The 20040-nt window shown below is 44.8% G+C and overlaps 1 protein-coding gene across 1 annotated transcript in view; it reads right to left on the reverse strand.

Annotated features, from left to right (window-relative positions):
* Positions 1-477: 477 nt before the first annotated feature.
* Positions 478-20040, reverse strand: part of WDFY2 (WD repeat and FYVE domain containing 2) — a 32467-nt gene continuing 12904 nt past the window's right edge. The window contains exons 4-11 of the mRNA XM_009882365.1: positions 14326-14476; positions 11373-11485; positions 9850-9976; positions 7752-7857; positions 4305-4406; positions 2676-2806; positions 2253-2361; positions 478-1612 (exon numbers count right to left, since the gene is read on the reverse strand). Coding sequence (XP_009880667.1) covers positions 1583-1612; positions 2253-2361; positions 2676-2806; positions 4305-4406; positions 7752-7857; positions 9850-9976; positions 11373-11485; positions 14326-14476 — 869 coding nt within the window. The 3' untranslated portion in view covers positions 478-1582. The remainder of the gene's footprint in view (positions 1613-2252; positions 2362-2675; positions 2807-4304; positions 4407-7751; positions 7858-9849; positions 9977-11372; positions 11486-14325; positions 14477-20040) is intronic.

Below are 20040 nucleotides of genomic sequence, written 5' to 3' on the forward strand. Positions count from 1 at the left end.
CTAGAATTAATGCCATGGATTATGTTAACCTTTTTGTTTCCTCAAAAGTGAATTACTGCCATGCAAATGAAGGAGAAGCTTTACTGTCGTTTGGTGTTATCACTCAAGCAAAACCACAAAGCTTCTCTAGGTAGCCATGTGCTCTATAGTGGCAAACATCATTGCCTCCCCACTGTAGAGGGGAAAAGTAAAGTCCAAAATGAAGCAAGAATGAGCACCACTGATGTGCTGTGTCACAGCAGCTCCAGACCACGAGGCGTCCCTAAATAAGAGATCCAGAAAAGCCCAAGGTCTGGTCTGCAGTACTATTCTCTACACCAGCTCCTTCGAATCACATCAGCAATAGTGTGCAAAAAGCAAAATGGATTAAAGGAACAGAGTTGACCCTTCAGAGAAGATCCCTTTGGAAAAAAGGGCTTTTCTGTTTATTGATCTTGACAACATCCTTCTAAAAAGGTCATTTTGGTCAATCCAGGTTTTGAAATACTTTTTATTTTTAAAAGAAACCATAAAATATGACAACAGGACAATGGGCATCATTCAGCACTATCAGTTTCTGGTCTATAGAGGAAATTAATAAAAACCATTAGCATTTGAAAAAATAAATATGACTACCCATATGCATAACAGGAAAATCAAATTCATCTTCAACAACACAGACAGGTATAAATGCTGAAATGTTGCTGCGCAAGGTAGAGGTAGAGGTAAACCAGACTTTTCAGACCTAGACCAGTTTTAGATCTGCGCCCCCGCCCCAATCCCCCGCCCCATGCAAACACTTCCAAAAGTTCCTGTTTCCAATAATTTAATTTGAATCAGCCTGTCAGCCTCATCAAACTCAAACGGGTCTGTGTGCTCCTTGTAATGCTCCGAGCTGGAAAACTCTTTCAGTTTTTGTAGAAATTAGTTGCTAAGCAACCTGGCCCCCTGGTTTTGCGACTTGTGCAGCAAGGAAAGAGGCAGAAAGCTGGATTTTAGCTACTACAAACCAATAAAATGCTCTCCGGATGATGTCTGCTAGGACAAGTAGACGGTAGAGCCCTTTTAGGAATTTCAACAGTCCATCAGCTCCTCGGTGGTGCATCCAGAGAACACATGACGCCACGCCTGGAGTTCCTCCACTGAAGAGAGCATGGTCAGCCGAAACATCCCAAGTCAATAGGTACTCGCTGCGGGGAGAGCCAATTGCCTCATACAGTATGTTGATATCAAAAACTCACATGGTAAGACACAACCCAAGAACCCTCTGTACAAAGCAGCAAGTATCTTGACACAGTGAGATATAAAAACTAAAAATTGCACCACACATGGATTTTCCAACAAACTCAAGACAACCGAAGTCAGATCGTACAAACCATTAGTTAAAAAAATACCTTCTTGTATATTTTGAGAATAAGTGGAAAGAGTCTTCGTGCAAATGTTCAGCCTTGATCAAGCAGAGGACGTAAAATCGTTGTAAACGCATTAGTTCCTTTCTCAACCGCCTGATGCGCCCAGCGTTATTTATCTTCTGCAGTATAATTAGGGTTAGGAAATCTGTTTCTTCTGTAAATATCACCTTTCAAGTTCCACTGATGTACCATCAAGACACTACTGGTGTCATATCCCACAACTGTTAATATAATAAAATATAATAACTTAGTAAGTAATGGTAAAAGATAATAAAACATAGTACATAATGTCATCTCTAAATAATTTGCACCTTGTTTTTTGCTTAAGAGAGGCTACATAGTTAGAGGTGGATGCAGCAACTCTGAAGAAGTTTGATTTCATTTTCTGGCACTCATGTCAGACTGGTGGAAACTGACTAAATGACACTCTGTATGTCACTATGCTTTACCCTTATGAGCCAGATTCATAGCTGGCCTTAAGAGAAACCAAAAAACCCACACTATATTGCTAACTCGAATTATTAGAATAGTCATAACACATTGTGAGGGTGGGTTTTTTTAATTATTCAAGCTTTGTTATAAACTTATTCCTTATTTTAGCTATTTCTTTACCTAGCCAAACTGAGATTCGCCATGGTCAAAATATAATTTGTCTTCCCAAAGGAAAAGCTACAGTGAGCGCTTGTCCCAGCCCCTTCAAGCAATAACTTCATAGACCAAGACCTCCTTGGTCCTTATTGGGCACAAGTCCACCAGTGAGAGGTCTCTGGGTGGAAGAAATCAGGTAGGGCATACCTGCAACCACATGGGAGAGGAAGGGGAAATGACATACAGGAGCTACAGCAATCTCCTCACTCCTACCTTAATAACCTTGTCTGTCCCCGAGGTCAACAGCCATCCCCTGGTGGCATCAAAGTGTACGTGAACGATGTTGTGCTTACTGTCATGGAAAGTAGCTGTGGGTGCCCGCCTGAAAAAAAAGAAATCAAAAAATCAGCAGAGACTGCGACTGCAGGATTTTCCCCACACTGTTCTCTATCGAGGAAATAAGTATTTGAATGCTGCTGTAAGTCATTAATTCAGCAACCTCTCTGTAAACTCCACTTTGAGACCTCTCCTGCACGAGACGCAGGGGTGGAGGGCTCTCCATCCCTCATGGTTTGTTGGCACCTCAGAGGCTTATCTTCCTGAAAGAGCCCAGGGACCACCCTTCCAGGCTGCTCCCTCCCAGATGCAGGAGTTTTGTCCCACACCAGTGCAAGCTGGCTCAATGTCCACACTTACTCTTCATCTGTTATGGACTCGTGACAGCTATCGCAGACCCTCACTTCGAACTCGAACCCCATCAGTGGGATGGAGGAGCGCTTGGAGCTGCATTTGCCGCACACGGCTTTTCCACACTTCCGGCAGTGATGCTGTAGGAGACAACACATGGAAAGACATCTTCAGCCACAAATCCAGATCACTGCTCAGGTCCCAGTAGTTCTACCATCTCACTACAGCAAGACCCAGCCAAGGCTGCAGCAAACAGGAAAGTGACTCTTCCAGGGAAGATGAAGGATAACAGGGAAGGACTTCAGAATATATGGGGAGGGAAACAAAAAAAATATAAATCTTACTGGACACTGGGAAGCGGCAGACAAAGCACTACCCAGGCTAGCTGGACTCTACCTGTATCCCAAGCTCCATGGTGACACCATACACCACCCAGTAAAATCATCGCTGCCTCCACCACTTGGCATCTGTCGTCGTAGCTGTGGGTTAGGGCTTCTTCACTGAGTGCAACCAGTGTTACAGGGGGATCTCAACAGGGTAGAAGGTGGAAGAAGGAAAATCCAAGCTGTCATCTTTTCATTAGCACAGCTAGAGATGGGAGGAGAGGACCAGGAGGCCCCTATGCACCCATGAGATGTGTCCCAGCCAGCTGGGCATTGGCCACAGGGCTGGGAGCTGTAATTACCCCTATCCCTGGGAGTCACACTTTGGGGGCGTAGGGGATGACACCACCACTCAGCAGCATGTGACACATTAAAACCTCTCCAGGTTGACACAGAATAGGGCTACATTAGCAAAGTGTCATTCTGGAGTCCCATCCCACTCTCTAAGTATAAACATCTACCATCTAATCATCTCGGTCAACTCCTTTGGCCATTTTCAGCCCCAGAAGCACTAGCGCTTCTGCATTTTGATGCTCCCTGCCTCATGTTTTCTCATGCACTGGCTGTGTAGGACCACAGGGTTGCCTCACCGGCTGCAGAAGAGCCAGGCTCTGCGGTGATGAGAGTTACATAAAGAGAAGAAAGATGCAGCTCAGCTCTGCCCCAGACACCTGACTTCTCCAAGCTCCACGAGAACATCCCTTTCAGCATTTTTAAGCCCCGCTCCCAGGAGTCTGCTATCCACAGCCCTCTCCTGCTGGGCAGGAAAACACAGCCGTATGTTCCAAGCAGACCAATAAGCCTTTTCCAACACAGCCTGAGCAGTTACAGATGTTTACCCAAGCCCATTGAAAACAACTGTGGTTCCAGCACAATCTCCAAAAATCAGCTGCAAATTTCTTTCTATAACACATTCAACTAACAATAAGCAAAATCCCACATGGCTAAAGCCATGGAAGGCCCCAAACCAATTTACTCAGCTCAAGGCCTATTACATGCATTTCCTATTGAGACTGGCTAGGGGAAGAAAAAAAAAAAAAAAGGAAAAAAAAAAACAGAAGAAAAAGGAAGTGTGTTCCGACCACAAAATCAAGCCTCTCCCTCAGAGGGGAGCCCACTGTCCCATTATCGAGCTCTCCATGGAAGAGCAAAGAGTGAGTTCTGAAGGCTTTAGGGAAAAAAAGGTTACCATGAGCTATTATGAGAGAAAAAGCCAAATTGTACAATGTCAACACACCAAAGGACCCATACAAACCTGCCTGAGGCCTATTTTCTTACTGTCCCACATTTGCTTGAAGTTCCAGAAGAAAGGCTGGTCACATTTTTGACAGGAGTCACTATCGAGCCACTCGGGGGTCTGCAACACACACACACACACACACAGACACAAAGTGAGAGTGAACAACAAATGGAAAGGCTTCCAATGGAGCCCAAACACAGGACATGAAAGATGTATTGGGGTGCGGCAATGCGATCACCTAAACTTAATTTAAAAAAACCCATTTTCACAAGATGCCATTGTGACTGTTCCATGGGATGTCTTTTTTGGCTCATCTCTGAGTCTTGAAGGACACGGGATGAACACTTCTCACCCAAATCATGAAGTAGAATTCAATTATAAGATGATAAAAATAATCCAGCAACAAACAAGCCTCCCCCACCTCTCCAAGTTTGGAATTAAGCATATAAAAATACTCTGTCCTGTCCTGTCTGGACAGCATTTACCATCTGCTATTGCCTCTTGTGGAAACTGGGGGCAATTAGTATTTCCCATAGCCAAGCTACTCATCTGGAGGTAAGGGAGAGGTATCTGAAATGCTGGTGGTATTATTATTATTATTATTATTATTATTATTTGTTTCTTTTAATACTGTAAGAGGTGTTCCTGCTGTCAGAAGTGCCTGTACTACAAATCACACATAGGGGTGAGAGAGATGAGATTCACTCGAACAAGCCTAAAACCCAAACGAGCTCTTTTCCCTGCTTTTACACAAAGATGATGGAAGGAATGTCTTCCATTTCCTAACATGGCATGTAGCTTTGCACTCATGCTGTGGATGAAGCAGGTAAGAAGATTTAAAGAAAATATTAAAGGCATTTCTCTCTCCTGCAGCTAGGTTTTGCTGTGCAGAGTAGCATGGACCACACACCCTGTAGGGAAGCAAGTCTTGCCAGATCCTGAATAAGCTCAAGAAACACCTGAAGTGGCAGAGGAGCCATGTGGAGGGGGCACTCAGTCTCCTTCCTTACATTTGGGTCCCCCAACACTTGTCCTGCATTGAGCTGCTGGGGGATACACAGTGCATCTCCCCACAGTGTTTAGCAAACCCTCCCTGGCATGTGAGACTCGGGAAGAATCTTGGTTCTTGACCCCTCTCCAGCTGGGTGTCAGTCTGTCTGTCCTAACCTGGCCTAGCAAGAGTGACACTCCTCCCCAGCAGATGACTTCTGCTCCTTTCTCAGCCCCACCAGGACAAGAGCTCAGCCCAAAGTCGGCATTGGCAAGCAGGTCCATCCTGTCCCCACAGCGGGGCAGGCCCAGCAAGATAGGGCCAGCACTGCCAGCACTGCCTTGGCACCACTGCAACATGCTCCCACCAACCCCACGAGATTAAATAAACATTATTTAATGTTTAATACTTTCTTACAAAGTGCTATTAGCAAACTGCAGTTGGCTTAACAGAGCCACCAGCTTCTCACATGCTGCCATTTAAAATGGCAAGAAACACAGCTGAGATTACGAATTAAAAGTAACACAAAAGTCAGGTGGAGATAAGGTAAGGCTGAAGGAGACCCTCAGCTCCCAGGATAGCTTTGACCCCCAGCAATGAAGCAACCGCCTGCTTCAGCTTCTTCTGCCAGTCACTTTGAAGGCAGTTCATCCTGCTGGGGCAAATCCCTGTCTTTTCTACCCACAACGGACTTTTCGTTTAATGCGTATGGATTTACATCTGCATGTATAAAAGTTTTCATCTCTTAAACATCTGAACACTGTACATGAAGAAGACATTTTGCTTGTGACAAGTAACTGCTTTGTAGTCAAATAGAAACACAGCTTCTAGCAGCTTTCAGATGTTCTCCTTTTCCAGCTTCTTAAAACTAAAGATTAAAATAAGGAATCAAGGGCTAAAATGGCTTAATTCACTGTAATGCAATCTCAGAGATGTGGGAAAATCTGACAGCATCAAAGTGAGTACTGAGCACACATCACACAGAGAAACCCATTAAGTAAGGGCAAAAATCCCAAAGTCAAAATCCAGAAGATAATGGCCTAGAACCCCGAACCAAGGTTTGGTATTAACATCTCAAGGGTTCATGTTTTGGAGGTGGTGTAGCACCACGAATACCCTATTGCGCTACTGATAACAGGAACAAACCCACATAGCCATAGTCAGAGAAAGCAGTGCACGCGTTAGCACCTGCTGCTAAGCCCTCATTTAGCTAATTATATATCTCCTCCACTTTTTAAACTAGCCTTCTCACAGCATCGCCGCCCATTTTGCGACAAGCCAGCCTTAACCCTTACTGTAGCCTTTCAAAGACAGCAAATAAAGGTTTTCATTTCTAGATGTTCGAGTTGCAGCAAAAAGGAAACATCTGTTGGGAAGGAGGAAACCGCTCTGCTTTCGTTTCACTTTTGGAACTGATGACATAATTGGCCATTAGATTAGCAATTAAAGAGAGCCAACTGGAATGCTAATTCACATAAAAAAGGGAGCTCAGTTCCTGCCTAGGCCTATTTCAGTATTTTTTTTAAATCCAATTTTCCACTTAGCTTTCCTCCTTGCTCCATGGAGACACACACGACCAGGGGAGGCCGAAACCCTTGAGAACCAGCAAAGCGGGTGAAAGCCCATGCTGCCACAGGCCTTGCGCAGACCTACCCACTGCGGGGACTCGGCGTACCTTCCTACCCCCTGCAGGAACAGGGCAGAGGTTTGCCGTGACTCATGCTACCAGGATTTGCCACGCTGCCGAGCGGGGCTGACGCCTGACTCACTCAGCACAGCGCTTGCTCCCCCTCTCTGAGTCAGGTCTCAGAAATTGCCGAGCGGAGGCTGCTCCCACAGCGCCGAAGACCCGGGGTGCGTTTTTGCACCCGCTTACATTCGTTGGCCACGCAGCACAAAAGCAATTAGGAGCGCGTGGGTGAAATCTTACTGTCTGGATTGGAAAAGTCATCGTTTACTCCGCTTCTACATGGTTACACCAGAGGGAAGCAAGACCCAGTAGTGGGTGAGATTGAAGCCCTAGTTAAATGTCTTTTTAGTAAGAACAGGAAAAGAAAATGGGGTTGCAGGCTTCGAGACATGACAAAGAGCTTTCTTGTTTTGTTTCCTTAAAACCACCTAATAATTATCAATCCATCCATTTACCTCTGAACTGATAATATTTCTCATGTTGTCCCGAAAAACAAAGCGGAACATCTCACAATACCCTCCTTAGAGGATGTCTTTCGGAGCAGTAATGTAAAGGGTAAGAGCCATTTAGCAGCCTACTTAATAAGCATTTTCTGCCAGACAATTTCCCCTGTACCATATTATCAAAGGCACGGCATAATTGCTGTATAACAACTGGAGCATGTCCAAAAACATTTTTAAAGCCTGGAATGATCTTGTTCAGGTTGAAAGTTGCACATTTCAGAAAGGCCCCTTCTTCCCAAGACTGTTTCAGATCAAATCAACAAGAACCAAGTATCTACCTCCTGCCTCTCAACATCCATGTTCCAGACGACAATTCCCCCATCTGCACCACAGGAGATGAGCTGCCGAGTGTGGTGAGCATAGGAGAGAGACTGAACTTTATCACTGAAAAAGAAACGAGACAGTTACGAATCAACCATCTATGGCTGCACACAAATAAGTGCAGAATATACAATAAAGCAGTATAAACTGTTTGTTTGCCCATATGTTTCCCTCCCCCTCTCACTGTACGTGGCATCCACCAGACACAAATCAGTCTTTGATATCCAGCTGGGACCAGAACCAGAGTGTTGCTTATCTGGGCAGCATCCACAAAGGCAAAGACCTGTTCTGATAACTGCTTTTGCTGCTCCTGAGATGGGAGGTCTCAGCTGCACTGGGAAACCTGAACAGAGCTGCAGTGCTGGACCTCTCCGAAGGCACATCTGGATGCATAAACACAGCCTTGGTATGGTCTTGTCAAAAAGTCAGTAACAACTTTGTTTTCATAAATCTCTGCAACATCTAGGAATGAAGCACTGAGGAACAACTGAAGATTTTCTTTTAGCACTAACAAGCATAGAGAGTTTCAAAAATAATATAGGAATCACTAAATTGTTCCTAAGCGTTCCTAAGGTAAGGTGGAAGATTTAAGTGCTTTTGCTTCTTCTTTTAAGGTAAAAGCAACATGGGAGAAATAATGCAATTTAAACCCCCAAAGCTGTGTACATTCCTTCATAAAAGAAAGAAAACCAGGCCTCACCTCAAGCTATTTACAACCTGGGAAACAAAGCCCATACAACACTGTTACAGAAAAAAACCCAAGATTAAGAATAATCAGTAACTGAGCATAGAATGACTGAAGCTATTGATTTTCTTTGCTACCATCACTGGTCTCATCTACTCAAAGGACTTCAATGCTAACGCATTTGCTTGTGCATACGGCTGCTGCTCCAGAGGAATGCACTTACGGGACAGCTTAGTACAACACTGCCTGCCTTCACAGTGTCCACCTGCTGACGCCGGTGGCACCAAGAGGTCCCTGTTGTCCTTAGGACCAGGTTTCCATGCTGTACAGCGCCAGCCAACAGCCATGCCACAGATCTAGTTGAAGATGTCCCTGCTCATTAAAGGTCATCTAGTCCAATCCCTCTGCAAAGGTCCCTTCCAACCAAACCATGATTCTATGATTAAGATCCAGAGGCTAACTTTGTATTAGGATAACTAATTTCCAAAGCAATAAATCTAGCAGCAGTCCATTAACAAGCACCACTGGTAGGGTATGAGGGTGATCTGGGAATTTCAACAAGAGCTCTGCAATGCTCTGAAATCCCAGTGGCATCCAGAGTGCAGCATCACTCAAAAGAAACGTATGAATATGTAAGAAACTGTTAGACCAAAACCACCATGGGATTTTGCCTCTCCAGATCTGAGCCTGGCACACAAGTCCCAAGTGTATGCATTCCCAATACAATGAAACAAACTTGCTGCACTGCCAGTGTTAAAAGGTTAGGAGATCTTTGCAGCTAGAGCCATTCTGATCTCTGCTCAACACCCAGCACAGGCTTACTCTTCTTCAAAGACATCTACTATGCTGCAGATGTGAGGTCTGTAGGTGCAAAGATGAAGCCTCTTTGCATTGAGGAGACGGTGAAGGCTCCTATAGATAAAGTGTATTACTTAGAATTCAGGCTGCAGGTAAAGTGGCATGAAAAAAGTTAGCGTGAAGGAAAAAGGGACTAATTGTCCGAGCCTGATGCTCCCTCTAGGGGAAGCAAAGACCTTGACACCTAAAAAGCAAGAATTTCCCTGCAGCTGTTCTCCTTTGAGGACCCTCCTATTTCCAACAAAGGTGCAGGCTCTGGCATAACACATTCAGGACTAAAAATGTTGTGCTTTCCTTCGCCACCCTTTGCAGACTCTCAAACCAGTCTATAGTCGTGGGCCCAACACTGAAAAACTTACTATAAGCAACTTATTGCAGTTGTATATGGACCACAGTGAGTCACACATACAACCTTGAGGCATGTGAAGATTGTAACCTTTGGGCTGTTTGTTTCCAGATGTGGCTTCTGCCTTTAGCTTTTCTCCCATGAAGGCAGGAAGAAGGGAACGTACTTATGTCCTTGCAGCTCGATGGCTGTTCCTTTTCTTCCTCCAATGTCCCACATTATAATGGAATGATCAGAACTGCCCGAGAACAAAACTCGCTGTATAGGGTCCCAACAGAGAGCAGTGACACCACCTGAAATAGAAGGTGCACACAACCGTCATTTCATTGCAGAAAGTGGAAGACAGGAATGTAGCTACATGTATATAGAGATATAGCAAAGAATATGGAGAGAGTGATTAAAATGCAGGTGTGGCAAAGGCCACGCAGTCACTGTGCTTGCCAGTTGAAAACTAACAGCCTAGAAAACCGATTGAAGCCCCATCCTGCTTTTCTGCAGGCAGAGGGCTCCACTGCCACTCACGTGGATGAATCCATTGAGCAGTAAAGCATGGCAGAAGCACAGTCACAGTGTGACTACACAGCTTCTCAGCTCTATCATTCCAGGAGATAGATTTTATTCCAAAAGAGAAGCAAATGTGGAATATTATGAGCATCTTCACAGTACCCTAGCACAAGGATTGGACTACCTTGTGCTACCTTGTGATTGACCTATTAGCATTCCATCAGAGAGGAGGGATATAGAGAGAAAATGCTGAGGAATGACCTCCATTTCTTCTGTTAGATGGCAGGATCACATCCAAAGACGCTGGTTTTAGTGCGATAGGGCACAAGTCCCAGCAGTGAAATAAGCAGTTAGTGCCTCCAAGATGTGCCTATTCCACTTGGGCGAAAGAAACCACCACTATGGGTCTTTCCTTGAGGAACACCCTTTCCCCCTCAGAGTTACCACAACTTGTTCTACTCTCACTCTGCTTTAATTAGCAGCTACTGATTGTGGCGTTTTCTGCCATAGAAGTTTTCTGATCAGAAGTCTGATCGCTCTCGTTTCTACCAATCAAGAATAAATTTCCCTGAGCTGTAGAGACAGTTTAAGGTCTATGTCCAAATAGGACATCAGCTTTTAGATGTCTTTTATTCTTAGTGTTTCTCTCACATCAAGTATATGATAGAAGATCTTCCCATAAGATCCTTCAGATTAACATCAGTGTCATACATATGGAACAATCTACAGTGACTGAACGGGTGTAGCTACACCCCCTCCTTTCTTTGTTGTTTTTTATTCAGCTGCTATTTATTTACATTATAAATACTTTCAAATTGTGGTCATCTTTAGTCTATATGCGTATATAGCCTCTCCAATTGGGCTTAGAGTTAATAACTAATAATAATTTTTTTGATAATAAAAACCTGATGATCTATAAAAAGTGCAACTATTGGATACTGCATTACCATAGTAATGAGGGAAATAAGACCCCTAGAGTTTGGTCCTGTACATACTAGGAATCATGAAATGTCAAATACAAGTTCGTCACTGTCCCATAATAACCAACTTGAAATTTAACAACAACTTCTGTCTTCCCATGGTATGCACTGACACAAGCCATCCTAGTGTTTCACAGGAGAGTCAAACCACCATGATGCTGAGTACAGATGAAGAACCAAATTGAGTCTCCTCCTGAGGCCTTACCTGTGTGTCCCTTAAATGTCGTAACAAGACTGCAGGACTCTTGCTCTAGTTTGAGTATGGTCACTTGCCCAGAATGATCACCAACAAACACGTGCCGGGTTTCCACATCAAATCTGACAGATAAATGCTGAGGAAAATACATTGCTTAAGCAAGCTTTGCATTCCTTTCATGACTTGTTAATTCTTTTAACTTGAGTATACTGCAACCTTGTGAATAGCACTTCAGTCTCAAGGAGGTTATTCAGAGTGTACTTTTAGGCATCAAGCTCATACCTGTTCATATTAATAGTGCAGTCTCCCTGAGTAAACCAAAGAGTGAGAAAAAAAAGAGACTATCCCAGAGTATGCAATTTGTGTCTTTATTATGAAACACCTTTTTAGTAGCCCTTTGCCATGAAGAGAGGAGTCATTTTCCCAGGCTCTCTAACTTAGGTGCTAGAGTTGGATGGTGTCCACCCTCCCTTCCCAAAATTGTATAAAATAACTATTACTAGTTTTCTGCTCCTTCATTATTGTTAAGTTTACAAATACAACAAAAGAGTATTGTTTTATGTTATATTTGGGGAAGTGTCAGCTACATTAGGTGCATCACACATATTCTAAACAGAATAAAATCTGGACCCATTCAGCCACCTACTAGAACCATCTATCTGGACAGATTCTGAACTTATCATCCAATTTAATTCCACATTCAAAGTCCATACTGGATATTTAAGGAACAACTGCTTAGCGCTGATTTTATGCACACAGGACACTGGGGAAAAAAACCCACATTCCTGGTTCTGCCAAGCTTTTTGCAGTATTTATCAATAATTATCCTTTTCCCTGATCTCCACCAGCATGCTCATAGAATCATAGAATAGTTTGGGTTGCAAGGGACCTTCATCTAGTCTGACCGCCCTGCAATGAGCAGGGACATCTTCAACTAGATCAGGTTGCTCAGCACCCTGTCAAACCTGACCTTGAATGTTTCCAGGAATGGGGCATCTACCATCTCTCTGGGCAACCTGTTGCAGTGTTTCACCACCCTCATTGTAAAAACTTTCTTCCTTACATCTAGTCTAAATCTTTCCTCTTTTAGTTTAAAGCCATTACCCCTCATCCTATTGCAACAAGCCCTGCTAAAAAGTTTGTCCCCATGTTTCATGTAAGCCCCCTTTAAGTACTGAAAGGCCACAATAAGGTCTCCCTGGAGCCTTCTTTTCTCCAGGCTGAATAACCTCAACTCTCATCCTGCCTTCACAAGAGAGGTGTTCCAGCCCTCTGATCATATCTGTGGCCCTTCTCTGTACCTGCTCCAACAGGTCCATGTGTTTCCTGTGCTGAGGACTCCAGAGCTGGACGCGGTACTCCAGGTGGAGTCTCACCAGAGCAGAGTAGAGGGGCAGAATCACCTCCACCAATCTGCTGGCCATGCTTCTTTTGATGCAGCCCAGGATACGGTTGGCTTTTCGCACTGTGAGTGCACATTGTCGGCTCGTGTCCAGCTTTTCATCCACCAGTACCCCCAACTCATTCTTGGCAGGGCTGCTCTCAATTCCTTCATCCCCCAGACTGTATTGATACTGGGGCTTGCCCCAGGCTAGGTGGCCTTGTGACCTCATTAGGTGGCCTTGTGACCTCATGAAGGCTCACAGGGGCCCACTTGTTGAGCTTGTCCAGGTCCCTCTGGATGGCATCCTGTCCCTCAGGCATGTCAACAACTTCATTTCATCTGCAAACTTGCTGAGGGTGCACTTAATCCTATGTCTATGTCACTGATGAATATATTGAGCAGCACTGGTCCCAATATGGACCCCTGAGGAACACCACTTGTCACCAGTCTCCATCTGGACATTGAGCCATTGACCATGACCTTCTGGATGTGACCATCCAACCAATTGCTCATGCACCAAACAGTCCACCCACCAAATCCGTATTTCACCAATTTAGAAAGAAGAATGTTGTGGAGACCATGTCAAAGGCCTTACAAAAGTCCAGCTAGACATAGCCTTTCCCTTGTCCACTGATGTAGTCACTCCATTATAGAAGGCCACTAGGCCATCATGATCTGATGACCCAAATTAAAATGTCCTTCAAAATTTTGAATCACTTGAAATGGTCCATTCTCTAGAGAGGTTTAGGAAATACAGGACAAATTCACACTTTCAAAAGTATTTATCATTCAATTAAAAATTAAGTTCAGTTTTTACACTGTTTAGATTGGCTGACTGACCAGATGATATAAAGCAAGTCCGTGTTCAGACAGTAATTTACAGTCAGTCTCACTTCCCATGAATTGGCAAAACACACATCATCTGTACCACATACACTACAGGGCACTAAAAAGTCCGTTTATGCTAACCCCTGGTTTCAGCCTAAGAGCTCATACCTTTCCACTTCCCTTTTCATTTACAATAAAGCTGAATTAATATTTCTTTTATTGTCAGGCAGCTGGGGCAGCTCTAGGTGAATAAGCCACTTGAGTGCCATTTCCGGAGCCATTTACTCCTTAGTTAACCCAAATTCCCAATACATACTGGGCTACTCCAGAGTGAAGGACAAGCACTCATTATTTTATATTAAAGTAATTTAATTTTTACCATGCATACACACAGGCATGCTGACCTGATCACTGACCTACTTTGCTACTGTTAATTCTTAGAAGAAAGCATGCACTGCATGTTTAAACGAAGGTCCTGTCTATATTTATTACAATAGCAGACGACAATAGGTTGCAGATCGCCCATTGTTTTGCTCAAAAATGCTTAGACCTAAATATGCCACCATGCATTAAGGAGACAAAGCAAGAAGGACAGACAGTTTTTAAAACTGGCTTTAAATAACGGTTTTTCTCACAAAGCACTGAACCTATACAGGGCAGGACATTTGGAGGACAATTAGAAAAATAAACTAAAGAGGCTGTTTAAGTGCCAAAGAGCAGAAATAAAGCTGAGAGCCAGGCAAAGGATACTGCAGGCCACAGGCGCCTGCGCTGGTGCGGTACCCTCCCAGCCGCTGGCCGCTCTCCGAACAGTGCCACGTGAAGTTTTTGTCTTGTCCGGTGCTTAATACCCACTCCATCTCCAGGACAAACAGAATCATCATGACCCTGCTTTGATGAGCTGAAAATTAAGCAGACAGACATATAATTGCATTGTGCAGAAGAACACGGGGGCAGAGCACCGCTGCACATGCCAACTTCACCGAATTCTTCCACTCCCTACTCACCCATTCACCCTTCCCCACAGAAGCAGCTGATGTTTAATAATCCCATTGACACGAGCTACCATGCAAGCTTTAAGGTCCCTGCTCTGCGTGTTCAGCGGAGAAAGAGTAGAAGCAACACTTAATTACTTCCATGCCTTTTGCAGCCATTTATCTTCTACAGTAGCGCAAGTTTTCCTTCCATCATTGTATCATCACCGACAAAGTTGCCATTGTGGAAGGCGCTCTGGGCTCTACTTAAACCTCTTTTGAGCTGGTTTTATGACAGCAGTGCAGATGCCTACGCTGCCACTCCTCCTGCTGCGAGGTCTGGTGGATCTGGCCTGCAGATTGTGGTACCCCAGGAGAATGATGAGTTACAGCACAGGCATAACCCTGCACCAAAGGGAAGTTTTAGCATTGCATGTAAACTAACTAAAAAGGAAATTAGGATGAAATAAATTACCCCCCCCCTCCAAAAAAAAATCACAGCTGGGCAAGATGAATAAAACAGCTGAAGGAATATATTTCTACTGCTACCTAAATAAAGCCATCAAAAGCTTTTCATTAAAGCAAGAGAACCCAGGCTTGTACAGAAAGTTTTTTGTATGAATGACCAGTGGGCTTGGTTGTGAAGTGCTGATTGAGCCGGCTTTTTAATAAAAAAAGTGGCTGGAAAGGCATGCAGAATTATTCCCAGCTGTAACTTAGCGGCGAATGCCATACTCCTCAACCTACAGCCCTACTGGTTTATTACTGTTCTGAGACCTAGCAACATATGTCGCACAAAGCAGGCTCCTTGTATTTGTTTGTATAAAAGCTGATACACTGGAAAGATTGAATATCTTTGGAAGCTTAATAAACAGCCCAAAACCTCTGTTTGAAATGCAGAGAAATTCCTTAGAACAGTATGGGAAGATTGCTGCCTGCCCTATACAAATACATAGCATAGATGAGAGCTGTGTTCAAAGCCTACTGGAGGGAACCAGTTGTAGCAAAGACCAGGAGGCTTGCACAAGCTAACATCTGCCCCTGATCCACACTGCTTTTTAGACCCAGATTCCCCGAGGAGAAAAGTCAATAGATGCATTGATGCAAGTTGCCGTAACTGTGATTGGCAGTTGGACTAGTTTACAGCATCAGACTTGAACTTGAACCAGATGCTTTCACCCTTGCCCATAGAAGAGCTCCGATTTTGGGTCTTGTTTCCATACACTTTTAAACTCTATGTTTGTAATCAGGATAGAAGGATGGGGACCACCCAGGAGTCACTTGAGCTCTTTTAAACAGATCCTCTCTACTCTCCGCCCTCCAGATTTCTTCTCTGGAAAGAAATTCAGTGACCCCATGGGTGACTAATGCTTGTCTTTGCTTATCTGTTGGTCTCCCTGGGAGCACCTGCCCTAGCTGGTGGAGTGGTGCACTGCAGAAAGGGCCACAATGGGATGCATTCTGCTACAAGCACCTGATGGGCTCACACACATGTCCCAGGGGCTCGTGTGCACCAGCAGTGCCATAGACAGACCCACGCACTTCCACAGGACGTGCAAAGCTAGCTGAGACCAGGCTGTTCATGGCCTGTCCAGGGATGTTGTCTCAGCACACGGTAACTGCTACTGTTAATATCAGCTTCCCATGGTTTGAACTAGCTGTGGGGATAGCTGGCACCATCCAACTCTCCTAAATATCCTCCTATCTCCTCCTAAAACTTCTTCTAAAAGTCAGTGCCTGTAACTTTTGCTAGAAGTACTGCCTGTGGATGGTGAGACAGCACTCTCCTGCGAGTAAGGAGTAGACATTAAAGAAACATGTACATGTCAAGAGGTGGAAGGGATGCACGTGATAGCTTTGCTTATTCTCCCTCCCCAAAAAGAGCTTTCAATTCAGCTCTTTGTTGCCCCCCTGCAAGTGCTGCATGCATTAGCTGGTGCCACCACACACATGCTGATGGCAGAAGCATCTGAACTAAGTGAAAGAGCGCAGTGGAGGTCATCTAAGTAAGCCAGGAAAGGGAGGACAAACGCAAGTAGAAAGTCACTTGTCATTTAAAGGGAATTTGACCCATGTAAGGGCTTAAAGTAGCAAAACATCAGAAGATTGGAAGTTGATAGTAGAGCCAGGAAGAGGTCTGGGCCCTAGGATTAACACAGGTTTAGGATTGTGAAACAGCAAACAAAAAGCTAGTCCTTCATCCACGGAAGGTTTGATCACCATTTGTGTGCAGAAAAAAGTGGAGCAAACACTTCCAAAGCTCCTCACTGCAACAACAGCAGGATGGAGAAGGGGACTGAAGGGTGAATGTGGTCACAGGAGAGAAAAAGCCACAGCAAGCAGCAGGTGAGAGCAGATCTCTGTAAGCCAGCGTGAGAAAAGAGCCCATGTGCAGGGGAAGATTACGTACAGCAGGTAGAGAAGCAGCAGACAGAAGAAGGGAGCAGGTCCACCTGTAGCAGGAGGGTGGGAGGGAGCAGGGGGGCTCCACTCCTGCTATGATTCTCATTATCAGGGAACATCAGGGAGCGCTGTGCAAAGAGCAAGTTGAAGAGAGGATGGGAGGGCTATGCCCACAGAAAAGCAGCTGCAGCCAGGAGGTGCACACTGAGATGTCAGCAGTCAGAGTGTAGGGGAAAGGAGGGTCCACGCTGTGTTTAAAGGTAAAGGTCTGAGAAGCACAGCCATGCACAGTGCAGGGCAAGAGGCTGTGCCAGTAGTTACAACAGTTCAACAAAACAGTTACAAAACCTGCAAACACCAAACAGCTGCAAACACCAAAAGAGAGGTAGAAGTTAGTAGTAAGAAAGAAAAGCTTAACGTGTGTAAGAAAAGCACAAGAGAAGAGGCTGTGCATAGGAGAAAGCAGAAGTAAGGGCACAGTGTGAGCTGGCTGAAAGCAAGGAGGCAGGGGAACACCCCCGAAATGGGCAGGCTGCAGAAAGCATGGGGCTGAAGCAAATCCTGCTCGGAAGAACAAATGCACGTTCAATAAATTTAAAAGAATAAAATTTAAAAAGCAGGAGGCTTTATATCATCCAGATGGGGTACGGACTGGAAACGTGGCCCCTGGCAAGAAGGTGCAGTTGCAAGGAGCAGGGTGGAGAAGGCTGCGCAGAGCAGGAATCAGCAACAGCCATGGGGAAAGACCATCCTGTGAGGGACTGGAGGGGGCTGGAAGCTGAGGCTGCCAAGGGGAGGGAAGGGTTTCTTCAACACTCCCAGAGCATCCCAAACGGCACCGTTCAAATACTTGCGCCACCCCTCCTCATGCACGGGAAGGAATTAGCGCGTGTAGGAGGCCAATGCCCCGTGACCCACCCCAGAGTCCTGACTAAGAGTGTGTCACATCCCCAATCTCTGCATTTTGATCTCTTTTGAGAAAACTACGATTTTGCAAGCCCAGACACAGTGTCACAGCAAAACCTCTGCAGAGCATGGCATGCCACCTCCGCTGCCGGTGCTCAGCTGCCATACAATACCAGACCTGGCCACACACCCCTGCTAAGACCAAAGCACAGCCTATGGACGTGCTGTCATCCTCTGTCACTAGCAGACCATTTGACAGGCATATTCATGGCCTTTCAAGATGCAATTAGTGTCCTTTAATCACTACAGCAGCTTCAGCTACTTATAATAATACCTTTTCATGGGACATGATCAACAGCCAGCCAGTGGTTGGGCAAGGTGCTACTTTTAACAGCAGTGCTGAACATTTACAAACAAAGCTAGCACAGGCAAAACTAGCCAGCATGGTTAAGCTAAAGCTCCTTGGTAGGCTAAATAAAATTATTTACTCCCCCTAAAATATCTTTAAAAAATATAAAGGCCTTACTTGGCAACTCTAGACAAAAGCAAACGCCCAACACTTTTTAAAGTAAGGCTTTTGACAAATGGTAGAAGGCTACCATACTCAACAAAACTACATGATCCTTCTTAATTATGTTTTTCCTTGCCTGAAGGCTTTGCCACGGTGCTTATGCCAACTCCTATACCTTGGCACAGCCATGTGAAGAAGGTGTACTACCAACATGGGATTGTGGAGGGGAGTCACCCTAGACCACATGAGGAAGGTTCATCTCTGTTGGATCATTACATGCTTACCCAAAGGACTAAGTGACCCTTCCTTGCATATTCTCCCAGACAACATGGTGAACACAGGGCCCTTCCCACCTATCTGTGTCCCAGCAGTGCTGTTGGAGTCTGGTCCCAGTGACATCCCCAGTAAGCCCAGATCCAGTGTCCTGGAGAAGCAAGTGCGAGGAGCAACTGTGGGGAGCACAGAAGTACCTCCTGGTGTATGGTCCAATGGAGCTGTAGGAGCCTGTGACTGACGGCAGCTCCCAGAACATCTCACTTTCGTGATGCTTCCCTGGCACCCCAGACCTCCAGTACGGGTCCCACCAAGCCCAGGAAAGTGGCAGAGGCTGTGCTGCGCTCCCCTACCAACACACAGGGCGAGGAGTGGAGAATCAAGAATCACAACTCTGTGGATGGAGGTGGTGGGAGGCACTGTGCTTCAGAGCAGCGGGCAGCCTCAGGTCATCTGCGTGCTGCAAACAGCAGGGAATCTCTCCTTTGTTTTTCTCCCTTGCACCATCAAAAATCTGCCTGCTGGAATCGAGCCTCAGGACTTTGAATGACACTTTCCAGTGGTGCCAATTCACCTGCGGTGAGAGTGACCCACGTCATTATTATTATTGCTATTATTCTAGTTCCTGCTTGGGGTTAAGCCACCACACAGTCAACTGCCTATTCTGCCATACTGAGAAGATGTACATTCCCTCCTTCCAAAATGTTCAGCCTTTTCCCTGAAGAGCTCGGCAAGAAAGGTGGTCTCATGCATATGTTGTTGTGCATATGCAGAAGAAAAAAAAACTTCAGCTCACCCTGCCTAGGCTGTGATTAGCCTGCAAGATTGAATCCAAGCATGCAAATGGATGAGCTACTAACAAAGGGGGATAGAGAACAGTCAGTAGGACTCTTCAGTGCAACAACCCTTAAATATGAAACCTACCTGTGTCAAACTTTGGTGATTGTGGAGCAGTCACAAATTCGGATACTAATGATTTGTACAGTCAGACTGCAGCAATCTTACTTAAGATTCACATATATATTTGATCATCATTGGATGTTTTTCTTTAGTTTTTACAAGCTAGGAAAAAATGCAGGCATTCTAGCTTCATCTTACAACACACCAGGCATTCATGAAAGAGCTGAGGTAAATCACTCGAAAGTTGATGTATGTTAGCAATGCTCTGCGAAAATCAAGGATCTCTTCATACCTTAAAATCTACACATTACAAAGTGATCCCCAGAGCCTCCATTTAGAGATTTAAATTATACTCTCAACCTTTCAGTGTATAAAATTCAAAATATATGAGTAAATACATATTTTAAAATGTACGTGAGAAATCTCAAGCCAACATGTCAGAGGCTTCTATACAGAAACACAACGCTTAGCATATAATGACATGATACCATATAATAT

The sequence above is a fragment of the Charadrius vociferus genome, unplaced genomic scaffold (assembly GCF_000708025.1).
Source record: "Charadrius vociferus isolate BGI_N301 unplaced genomic scaffold, ASM70802v2 scaffold263, whole genome shotgun sequence".
In the NCBI taxonomy this organism is placed as follows: Eukaryota; Metazoa; Chordata; class Aves; order Charadriiformes; family Charadriidae; genus Charadrius; species Charadrius vociferus.